The 12,488-nt window shown below is 36.0% G+C and overlaps 1 protein-coding gene across 1 annotated transcript in view; it reads left to right on the plus strand.

Moving 5' to 3' along the window:
* The first annotated feature begins 753 nt into the window (after positions 1-753).
* CUNH1orf185 (chromosome unknown C1orf185 homolog) overlaps positions 754-12,488 on the plus strand; it is a 51,280-nt gene continuing 39,545 nt past the window's right edge. Inside the window, exons 1-2 of the mRNA XM_007945956.1 lie at positions 754-769; positions 9,106-9,211. Of these exons, the coding sequence (XP_007944147.1) occupies positions 754-769; positions 9,106-9,211 (122 nt within the window). The remainder of the gene's footprint in view (positions 770-9,105; positions 9,212-12,488) is intronic.

Raw genomic sequence — 12,488 nt, forward strand, 5'->3', positions numbered from 1 at the left:
CCCAAGGAAGGGGTCACTATGAGTCAGAGTCGACTTGCTGGCAGTTAGTTTGGTTTTTTGATTATTGCCTTATTATTCTCTTAATATCTGTAGAATCTGCAGTGATGATACCTCTCTCATTCCTGATATTGGTAATTACAGATATTGGTAATTTTTAGATCAGTTTAGTTTATCAATTTTATTGATCTTCTGAAAGAACCAGCTTTTGGTTTCATTGATTTTTCCCTATTATTTTATTTTATATTCAGTGATATTCCTCTTCTTCTTCTTCTTCTTTTGAGGTTAATTTCCTCTTCTTATTCTTGTTATGAAGATCATTGACTTGAGACTTATTTTTTCTAACATTGGCTCTGTTTGTTATAGATTTTTCCCTAAGTATTCCTTTAGTGGCATCTCATGAATTCTGACATTATGTTTTCATTTTATTTCCATTGAAAATATTTTTTTCCCCTTGAGCTTCATCTTTTTACCCATGGATAATTCCAAAGTATGTATTGAGTTTTCAACTATTTTTCTATATTGGAGAATGTACCGAGTACACTTGAAAATAATGTGCATTCTGCTGTTGCTGGGTTGAATGTGCTGTAAATATGTCAGGTTCAACTGATTGATGGCACATGACTTCCAAAGTTTCCCTGGGGATCATCTCTATCTAAGTCAGCCAAGTCCAAGAGAAAGACCTTGGAGAAGGATGCTTAAGAGGTTTTTATGACATCACTTGCACTCAAATTCCATTGGTTAGAACTCAGTCACATGGCTTCATTTAATGGTAGGGGAAGCTGGGAAAAGTAGTCTAGCTTTTAGTCTGTCAAGAAGAGGAAAATGTATTTGGACGAACAGCTAGGGATCTCTTTTTATTCTCTGGAAGAGCTTGTATAAGATAAGAAATACTTGAATCATGGGTATACAGTAGGAACTGTAAAGTTATTGGGGCCTGGTTTTGTTTTTTTTTTCCTTTGGGGAAAATTTTATAACCACTGATTCCATTTAATGGATACATGTTCATTTAGATTTTCTGTTACTACTTGAATCATTTTGTAAGCCATTTTTTAGGTATATATCATTTTGTGTAAGTTTAAAAAATATATTAACAAATTTGTTCAAAGTATTTTCTTATTTTGATCTCTGCTGTATCTGTAGTTGTTTTCTTCATTTTTAATATTGTTTATGTCTTTTTTTTAAGCTTTTTTTTATTATGGTAAATAGTGTTTGTTTGCCTTTTCAACATTCTTTATGTGTAAAATTCAGTTGTGTTTGTCATGTTGTTCAGCTATTCCTATTATCCGCTTCCAAGTTTTCCCATGACTCTTAACAGAAGCTCGGTGTGCCCTAACTAGTGAGCTTCTCATTGATCTCTGTACATTTGCCTATCTTAGATATTTCCTATAAGTGGAATCATACAATATTTACCCATTTATGACTGACTTATTTCACTCGGCATAATGTTTTCAAGGTTTATCCATCTTGTAGTATGTATCAGGACTTCATTTCTCTGTATGACTAAGTAATGCTCTGTTGTATGTATGTACCACATTTGGTTTATCCATTCATAGCAGTGGACATTTAGGCTGTTTTCACATCTTGGCTATTGTGAACATTGCTGCAGTGAACATCGGTGTACTACTGTTTGTACTACTGTTTTCAATTCTTTTTCATTTGATTAATCTTACAAGAGATTTATCAGTTTTATTAGTCTTTAAGAGGGATCTTAATTTTCTTTTCATCAATTTTTGCTCTTTATTATTTTCTTCTTCCACTTTCTTTAGGTTCATTTTGTTGGCCTTTTTCAACTTGTCATTTGGATGCTAAGGTCATTATTTTTCAGCCTTCCTTTCATATATATGCATTTAAGGCTATATATTTCCCCTTTAAATTTGGCTCCAATTTCATCCCTGCAAGTATTTATATATAGTGCTTTTATTATTATTTAACTCTCTTTATTTTCTAATTTCCATTGATTTCTCTTTCAATGCATGAATTATTTAGAGTAATTTTAAATTTCCCCAAGTATAGAGGCACTTTTAGGATATATTTTTGTTATCAATTTTGAAATTAATTTTATTTTTGTCAGATGAGGTGGTATGTACAATAATGCTTTTATAAAATATGTTGGGACTTAATATGGCCTGACATAGGCATATTAAGTTAAAGATGTTTTCTCATTCATTATGTTATTAATTCCTTACAAAATTATCTTCTTTATTCTTTACAGGGATTCTGTGAAATAGATAGTATGATTGAGATGAGAAAACTGAAATCCAACCAAAATAGGCCCAATTAGACTTATACCCAGTCATAGCAGATACCAACTATAAACAATCAAACTGCCTCTGGTATCTTAGCACCATGAGCAAGTCATTGTCATAGTGTATACTTTTCTGAAGCTGTATCACTACGGAAGTAGATTGCCCAACCTTCCTTCCGATATTTTATCATAGAATATGTTAATGAACAGATTGTTTAAATGTCTTGAGCCCTTCCGTATTGTAAGCTCCATGATCATATGTTACTTGTCTGTTAATCACCGGTTCCAGTGACTCTTGGCGAGGGTTTGGCAATAGAAATTTTTAAGCAATATTTACCTGAACTAAGGAGCCTTTTCTTTTTAATTTTTCCCTATCTTCCTATGTCTATATTTTGTACTTATTTCTCCCATTATAACACCTTTTTATTGCACCTATTTTTGCGCATGTATGTCTTTTCTAGTAAACAACAAACTTCCTCAAGAGAAAAACTTTGTATTATTCATTTTTATAATATTACCATCTAGCCTGGTGCCTGTTGTTCACTCACCGAACATACTATCATTTCTCGAATAACTTGTCCACTTTCTAAACTCAGAGGATACTATTTAAATAAATAAATAAAACAACTCACCACTATCAAGCCAATTTGGACTCATAGCAACTCCCATTAGGTTTCAAGAGCTGTAAATCTTTACAGAAGTGCATTGCTTCATCTTCCTCTTGTTTAGCAGCTGATGGGTTTGAATCGCCATTCTTCTGGTTAGCAGCCAAATACCTTACTCACTATGCCCCCACGGCTCCTTGAGGATTTTGTATTGCTGTTAGGTGCCATCGAGTCAGCTCTGACTTATAGCAACCCTATGTACAGTAGAATGAACATCTTTTTTGTTTTCTACGTCATTGCACATTTCCTTATAATATTTTGTCTTCTTGAACTACCCTTTGGAATCTTCTGTTCAGCTCTTTTACTTCATCATTTCTTCAATTCACTTTGGCTAATCTAGTTTCAGAGTCTCTTATAACATCCATTAATTAATATAATTACTATCATAGGCAAATACAATTTTGCTGAAGATAATGAAAATTGTTGCAGCATTGTTGACAGGGAATTGCCAGATATTCAAGGTGGATTCTGAAGAGAACATTGAACAGGGGATGTCACTGCTGATGTCAGATGGGTCTTGGCTGAAAGTAGAGAATATCAGAAAGATGTTTATAACTGTACATCAAGGTTATATCCTTTCATAATATTTGTTCAATCTATATGCTGAGCAAAAATCTGAGAAGCTGGACTATACAAGGAAGACTATATATGAGAAATGCGGCATAGGATTGGAGGAAGCCTCATTAACAACCTGTGATACGCACATGACGAAAACTTACCTGCTGAAAACGAAAAGGACTTGAAAGCACTTACTGATAAAAGTCTAAGACTTCAGTATGGATTACTCCTCAACATGAAGTCCTCAAAACCTAACCAATAAGCAACATTCTGATAAACGGGAAAAAGATTGAAGTTGTCAAGGATTTCATTTTACTTGGACCCACAATCAATACCCATGGAAGCAGCAGTCAAGAAATCAAATGACATATTGCACTGGGAAAAACTGCTGCAAAAAACCTCTTTAAGGTGTCTGAAAGCAAAAATGTCACTTTGAGGACAAAGGTGTGCCTGACCCAAGCTGTGGTATTTTCAATCACTTTATAAAACCCAAGGAGGAGTCGCTATGAGTCAGAGATGACTCGAAGGCACATAACAACAACAACAACAACATACGTATGTGAAAGCTGGACAATGAATAAAGAAGACGAAAAAATTGATGCATTTGAATTATGGTGTTGGTAAAGGATATTGGATATACCTTGGACTGCCAAAAGAACAAACAAATCTGTCTTGGAAGAAGTACAGCCAGAATAATCCTTAGGAGAGAGGATGGCAAGACTTGAATTCACATATTTTGGACATGTTATCAGGAGAGACCAATCCCTGGAGAAGCACATCATGCTTGTTAAAGTAGAGGGCCAGCTTTAATCAGTATCACAATAGACAGTCCTGGCTGCTATAAGTCAGATCATATTCAACAGTACCTAACAACAAGAACACATTAAATTTGTAGATCACTTTGCATAGTATTGACATTTTTACAAATGTCTTCGAATCCAACTTTTACAAAGTTTTCAAATCCAACCCCATGAACACAGCATGTCTTTACATTTATTTAAGTCTTCCCTAGTTTTTTTCAGAAATATTTTATAGCTTTTAGTATGTAAGTTTTTCACCTCTTTGGTTACATTTATTTCTAGATATTCTATTCTTTTGGGTTCTGCTGTAAATGCAGTTGTTTTCTTAATTTCCTTTTTGGATTGTTCTTTGCTGGTATATACAAACACAATTTTTGTGTGTTGATTTTATACCTCCAACTTTGCTGACTTTTGTTTATTAGCTCTAGTAGGTTTTTTTTTTTTTTTTTTTTTTAGATTCTTAGGGATTTTCTATATATATGATCATGCCATTTGCAAGAGATGGTTTCAGTTCTTTCTTTCCTATTTATATACCTAATTGCTCTTCCAAGAACTTCCAGTATAACATTGAATAGCAATGGTAAAAGCTGGCCTCCTTGTCTTATTCCTGATCTTAGGGTGAAAGTTTTCACTCTTTCACCATTGGATATGATGTTAGATGTGGGTTTTTCATAAATGTCCTTTATTGAATCCATTTATATTTTAGTTTTTTTTAATTTTTCATTTCCACAATTTGTCATTGGTCCTTTTTTTTTTTTAATTGGTCTTTTGTTGGTGGCTTAGGATCTACTTCTCTCAATATTTTGGCAATATAGAGTCACTCATTGTGCCCAAAGACAGATCTATCTTGATGACCTTTTCTGCTCCTTCTGGCTAATTCCCACTTCCAGAACACAGCAGACACATGATTTCAGCCCCTATTTAATTCTCTGTGTTTATTTTATGGTTTTGTTTTTTCATAGAGATCCTTGTCTTGTATTTGAGTGCAACTATGTCTTTTTAATTAAAAAAAAAAATAGGTTCTCCATATCTTCTTTTTATTATTTAATATGATTTAGTATTTTCTTTCTTTAAAAAATATATTTTATTGTGTTTTTCTGAAAGCTTACAAAGAAGCTTAATTAGGTTCCTATATAGCAATTTCTATACATATCATTCAGTGACGTTGGTTATATTTTCCACATTGTGTCAAAATTATCATTATTTCCATTCTGGTTGTTCCATTTCCATTAACCTAGCTAGCTTCCTTGCCACCACTGATCTTCTCATCTTTGCTTAGGGTAAATAAATGTTGGCCATTTGGTGTTAGCTAGATTTTTTTTTTCCCCAAAAAAAGCACAGTCCTCATGGTCAGTAGTGTTTATTTTATGAACCAATCTTACGTAGCTGAAAGGTACCTTTGGGATTGGTTTCAGTTCATAGTTTAAAGGGTATCTCAAGGCAATAGTTTCTGGGTTCCTCTAGTCTCTACTGGCCCAGTAAGTCTGGCCTTTTTTTTTTTTTTTTTTTTAAGAATTTGAGTTTTATTGTACAATGTTCTTCCATTCTATCTCATCCTATCTATTGTGTACCTGATCAGATAGTAGGTAGTGGTAGCTGGGCACCACCTTGTTCTTCCAGTCTCAGGATAGATGAGGCTGTAGTTCACACAAGCTATTAGTCTTGTAGACTAGTTTCTTCTTTGTCTTTGGTTTCCTTCATGCTCTTTTGTTCCAGGCAAGTAGAGACCAATAGCTGTATTAGTATTTTCTTATCTGCTAAATCAATAAGTGGTTTTCAACAAGGGGCATTTTTGTGCCTCAGGGTACATTTGGTAAAGTCTGGAGACATTTTCAGTTGTCACAACTTGGGAAGAAGGAAAATGCTACAGGTATCTAGCAGTGAAGGCCAGGGATGCTGCTAAACATCTGTAAGAACAATCCTCCCCAACAAATAATTATCTAGTCCAAAATAACAATAGTCCTGAGATTGAGAAACTCTGTTTAAATTATTCTAAATTTTTCGTATATAACATCATTATAACTTATTTAACTTCACTTATTTTGTATTATAGGAGCTCTGGTAGCATAGTGCCTAAAGCATTTGACTGCTAACCAGAAGGCTGGTGGCTCAAGCCCACTAGCCACTCCTCAGAAGGAAAGTTAGGCAATCTACTTCCATAGTGATACCGCCTTGGAAGCCCAAGGGGGTGTCGCTAAGTATTACTTTGACAAATAGCCTTATACATCTTTTTTAAAAAAATTTGTTGTGATTTGAGTGAAAGTTTACAGAGCAAATTCATTTTCCATACATCAGTTCATACACATTTTGTTTCATGATATTGACTTCAATTCACCACAATGTAACAGCTCTCTCCCCACTTCCTTCTTGTAGTTACCTCTTCCCTGTGTCCTTCCCTCTCCTGCACTCCTGCCCACCCCCCCAGCTATCCCCTTGTATAAACACTGCCCTTCTGTTCTACCATGATTGACCTATTGTGATGTAAAATAAATGTTCACCTCATGTATCTGTCTATTGTTTGACTGGAAGCCACTGGAGTAACTAGGGACCATAGTCTCAGGGTCTCATCAGGCTCTAGCAGACCAGCAAACTTTTTTTTTTTAAATGATTTTGAGTTTTGTTTCACATTGTTCTCCCACTCTATCCAGGATCTCCTGTACTGATACCCCTCCAAGTGGGTGACAGTGGTAGCCAGGCACCATCTAGTTATTCTGGTCTCATGGTCAGATAAGTTGAAGATCACATGGTGTACCAGTCCCTTGGACTAATTGTTTCCATGTGTCTTTGGTTCTCTTCATTCTTCGTTGCTCTGGCTGAGGAGAAACCCATTGTCACATCTAGATGGCTGCTTGCAAGCTTTTAAGACCCCAGTTGCTATTCACCAAAGTAGAATGTAGAACAATGTTTTTGTGTAGTATGTTATGCCAATTGAGATTGATGACCCCTGCGACCATGGTCCCAAGCCCACTGGTCCAACTCCTCACTCCCTCTGGGTAGCTGGCTGTGGCCAAGAAGCCACCACAACCTTGCCACTTGTCAGCTCTACTACAAACCTGAACATTCTTATGTGGTTGCTGTTGTTATGTGCCATCAAGTCAGACTTGACTCATAGTGACCCCTCCTTGGGTTGCCGAGGAGTAGATTGCCCCATCTTCCTTCTGAGGAGTGGCTGGTGGGTTTGAACCGCCAGCCTTCTGGTTAGCAGTCAAGTGCCTTAGCCACTATGCTACCAGAACATTCTTATAGCACCTACAAATATGCATGTAGAAACATCATCTACCAAGTCTATATATGGTCATGGGCACATTCCTCCCACCTAGACATAACTGATCATTCAACCTGTTCACCCATCTATCCACCCATAGATCAATGTTTGCCATCACTGACAATGCAGTATTGTACATGCAAAAAGGTTCGTCTTTGTTGTCTGTACCTCCCATGTTCCTCTCTGTGTCTTCCTCTTCCTCAGTGCCACCGTATTGATCACTCATTTTTGGTACATTGCTCTTCCCTTCACCCAAATTAATATTTGTCTCTAACTGTCTAGCAGTGTCCCCTCCCCCCGCTCCCCTCCCTGGTAAATAACAAAGAAAGTTTCCTTCCATATATAAACCTTTCCTTGACTTTCTACAACAGTGAACTGACACAATATTTGTCCTTCTGTGATTGACTTATTCCACTCAGCATAACGTCCTCCATTTATATATCTTTTTTGTATCATTAATTAATTCCTGAATGTAGAAATTTCTGAATCCAAAAAATGTTTAAGATTTGAAAGGCACCATCTTATAAGCTTGGGGGGAAAAAAAAAAAGTACAAAAACAACAAGGTCTTTGTCGTGTCATATCCTTAGCGGAGCTTGATAAAATATTCACCAAGAAAACTCTTCAATTGTTTTTACACTTCTGAACCTTTTTTTTCCAAATGATATATTCCTAAATTGTCTTAATTCCTCCAGATTTTACACAATATTTTGTGAAAGATTTTTGCAGCTTATTTTATGCTTAGGTAGCAGATCTCAGAATATTAATGAAAGCTTGAACAACCTGACTATAATCACCTCGTGGTTTCTTTCTCATTCTTTTAAATACATACTAGTATTAATTGGTAGCATGGGTAGAAAAGTCAGAACTGGCTTTAATTTACTGTGCAACCTTAGTTCAGTCACTTCTCCTACCTGGGCCTCAGTTTTACTAACTGTAAAATGAAGGGGGTATACCACATTATTCCTGTAGACTTACCCAGTTATTAAACCTGCTATTATTTTATGTTGTTTTAATTTAACTTTTGGGCATGATCTTTTGCTGCTCCTGAGATAAAATAGACGTAAAACTTATTAAGATTTCTAGGATCTTAAAAATTCCTCAGGTGTGTTATTTTTTTACCCTAATCTGCCTCCTTGTAGTGACAGATAATACAGCTCTTAAAATGAAAAATGTATTATGTTGGTGGACTGGAAGAAATGATGCTGGGGAAATAGCACCAAAAAAAAAAAAAAAAAAAAAATCCACAGCTTGACTGCGAAGGGAGAAAAACAGATAGGAAAAGAAGGAGGTAGCCGCTGTTATAAAATCAAACAAAACATAGGTCTTAGATCCTGGCAGGGTCAGAAAAGTGTGCCTGAGGCCCTAATCAGCAGGAGACCCTGTGTAAGTCTCTAACTCAGGGCCTCAAAGTTTATTAGAATTGCATAGGACTAGACTTCAGGTCTCCAAACCTCCTGGTTAATGTCTTAACACTACACTATATTATATAAATTGAAATATTATATTATTTAATTTTACCTAGAGAATGAAAATACATGCATGAAATATTCTTTTATAATTTATTTGTATAGGTTTCTTTAACTACTTAACCTATTTTCTGGCTGCTGGTGCTGTTATTTTGGGAATTGGTTTCTTTGCTTTGGCATCAGCTTTGTGGTTCCTGATTTGCAAACGAAGGTAGGATTTGTTAGACTGTTTAACTTTTTTTTTTCTTTTGTAAACTCAACAAAGGATTTTTTTTCAAAAGACATTAAACTTAAATAACTATATAAGTATTGATTCTATAATTTGGAATTTGAGTTATAGACCTTTTGGTGAGGGGAGGAAAGGATTTACATATTTGCAATAGCCTGAGAAGAGAAATCCTCCAGTAGCATAATAATTTTCATGCACTAAAATTTGAAGAATGGTGAGACTTGTATTATTCTCTAGATGACATGGGCTTGAATTATAAGGGTAGACATTAAGAAAATTTTTTCATTTACAGTTTAGAGATTAAAAACATGACTGAGAGAGGATTGCTGATGGGGATGCTTTGGGACACTCTAAAAAAAAAAGTCTTTTTCCAGAGACAGAGGAGTGGAATACTTGACACCTTAGTTCCTTTTAACCCTAAAATTTGATGTTTCTAATTACATGCTCGGGAGCTCTGGTAGCATAGTGCCTAAGGCACTTGACTGCTAACCAGAAAGCTGGTGGTTCAAACCCACCAGCCACTCCTCGGAAGGAAGACTGGGCAATCTACTTCTGTAGTGATACTGCCTCGCAAACCCAAGGAGGGGTCGCTATGAGTCAGGGCTGACTCAACGGCACATAACAACAACAACAACAATTACATGCTCAGTTTAACATTTGCTTTGACTGATGTTTAAAAATGTAAATTGTAACATGATCTCCTCCATACAAACTTTTTCAGTGTTCCTATGTTAGCAAATGAATGCATACTATACATCTACTTGCACAAATCAGAAACCTAGAAATTATTTACTCATTTAAGAAATATTTACTGGGTGTCTGCCATTGTTCTGCATAATGAGAATACAACTGTGAACAAGTCAGACATGCTTCCTGCTTCATAGACTTACAGTGTCTCTGGGAGAAGACAAAATTAACAAAGAGATAAAATGTTCAGGTAATGCCTCTTAAAATAGATAATATTTCATCTGAGACCTGGGTTGAAAAAAGAAGCCAGCCACATGAAGACTTGGGGCAAGAGTCTTCTAAGCTGAAAGCATAGCAAGAACACAGACCTCAAGATGAGAATGATCTGGACATTGTTCAGTGAACAGAAAGAAGGCCAGAGTGGAGACACTATAGTGAGAGAGGGAGATAATGATATGAGAGGAGGTTGAAGAGACAGGCACACTCCAGATCACATAGGAATTTCTGGTTGGGATAATGAGTTTGAATTTTGTTCTTTGCCATTTGGGAGGTTTTAGGAGAGGAATGACATTATCATCATTATAATAGCTAACATCAAGTACTTAATACATTTTAGGCACTTTATATATTATCTCTTTCTAAGTACTTTATATATTATCTCATTTAGATTTCATAACAGTGCCGTGAGTAGTAATATTATCCCCATTTTAAAGCCTATGATGTCTCCTATAGCTGATTCACATTTTTATGTTGTTGTTGTTGTTAAGTGCCATCAAGTTAGACCCGACTCATAGCGACCCCTCCTTGGGTTGCCGAGGCAGTATCACTACAGAAGTAGATTGCCCAATCACATTTTTATAACACTTTTAAAAATATATGTGTACAGCAAGTGCATAGATTTTAAGTGTGCAGTTCGATTAATTTTGGCAAATATGCATTCATGTAACCAACACCCCAATCAAGATATAGAACTTTTCCATCACCCTGGAAAGTTCCCTCATTCTCCTTTCCAGACATTTGCTCTCATCCTTGCCCCAGAGGCAATCCTTATTCTGATTTCTACCACCACTGTGAATTAGTTTCACCTCATCTTGAACTTAATATAAATGAAATCATACAGATTTTTTTATGTCTGGCTTCTTTCACTCAACATCATACTTTTGGGGTTCACTTACGTTGTTGCACTTATCAGGAGTTTCCTTTTGATTGATGTGCAGTTTTCTATTGTATGAATATTACTCAATTTTTTATCCATTAGCCTGTTAATGGATATATGAGTCACTTCCAGGTTTTAGCTCTTAAAGATAAGGTTGCTATAAAGATTCTTGTATAAATCTTTTGTGCTTATGCTTTCAATTCTCAGGCAAAAACTTAAGAGTGGAATTCCTAGACTGTATGATTAACTTAATAGAAACTGCCAAATAGTTTCCCAAATGGGTATACCTTTTACACTCCCACCAGCAACGTATGAGAGTTCAAACTTATATTTTAAAACATATTTCTTATTGCTCTTTGAAGCCTGAATTGCAATGGTTAGAGTAAAAGCAGAGAGACAAGTTAGGAGACTATTGCATAACCCAGGTGAGATGTGATGGTGGCTTGAACTCGTGTGGAAGAGGAGGAGATAAAAAGAAGGGGTGTTGATAACTTGAGTGAAGTAGGGAAAGATAAGTGAAAAGGCAGAAGTAATGGTAACTTATGTAGACTAGGAGGCTGTCATTCAAACAGAACAAGGGGATACTGCATGGTTTAAAATCAGGAAGGGAGTGCATAGGGTTGAATCCTTTCACCATACTTATTCAATCTGTATGCTGAGCAAATGATATGAGAAGCTGGACTATATGAAGAAGAGTATGGCATCAAGATTGGAGGAAAACTCATTAACAGCCTGTGATATGCAGATGACACAACCTTGCTTGCTGAAAGTGAAGATGACTTGAAGCACTTAGTGATGAAGATCAAAGACTACAGTCTGCAGTATGGATTACATCTCAACATAAAACAAAAATCCTCACAACTGGACCAATAAAAAGTATCATGATAAATAGAGAAAAGATTAAAGTTGTCAAAGATTTCATATTACTTGGTTCCACAATCAATACCAATGGAAGCAGTAGTCAAAAAATCAGATGATGTATTGCACTGGGCAAATCTGCTTTAAGAGACCTCTTTAAAGTGCTAAAGAGCAAAGATGTATCCTTGAGGACTAAGGTGCACTGACACAAGCCATGGTATTTTCAATTGCCTCATATACATGTGAGAGCTGGACAATGAATAATGAAGACTGAAGAAGAGTTGATGCTTTTGAGTTGCAGTGTTGGTGAAGAATACTGAGAGTACCATGGCCTGCTAAAATAACTAACAAATCTGTCCTGAAGTTAGTGCAGCTGGAATGTTCCTTGGAAACGAGAATGGCCAGACTTCATCTCACCTACTTTGGTCATGTTGTCAGAAGGGACCATTCCCTGGAGAAGGGTATCATGCTTGGTAAAGTGGAGGGTCAACAAAAAAGGCAAAGGCCCTCGACAAGATGGAGTGGCACAGTAGCTGCAGCAATGGGCTCAGGTATAGC

Source organism: Orycteropus afer, unplaced genomic scaffold, assembly GCF_000298275.1.
Source record: "Orycteropus afer afer isolate SDZICR_OR568_19922 unplaced genomic scaffold, OryAfe1.0 scaffold00145, whole genome shotgun sequence".
NCBI lineage: Eukaryota > Metazoa > Chordata > Mammalia > Tubulidentata > Orycteropodidae > Orycteropus > Orycteropus afer.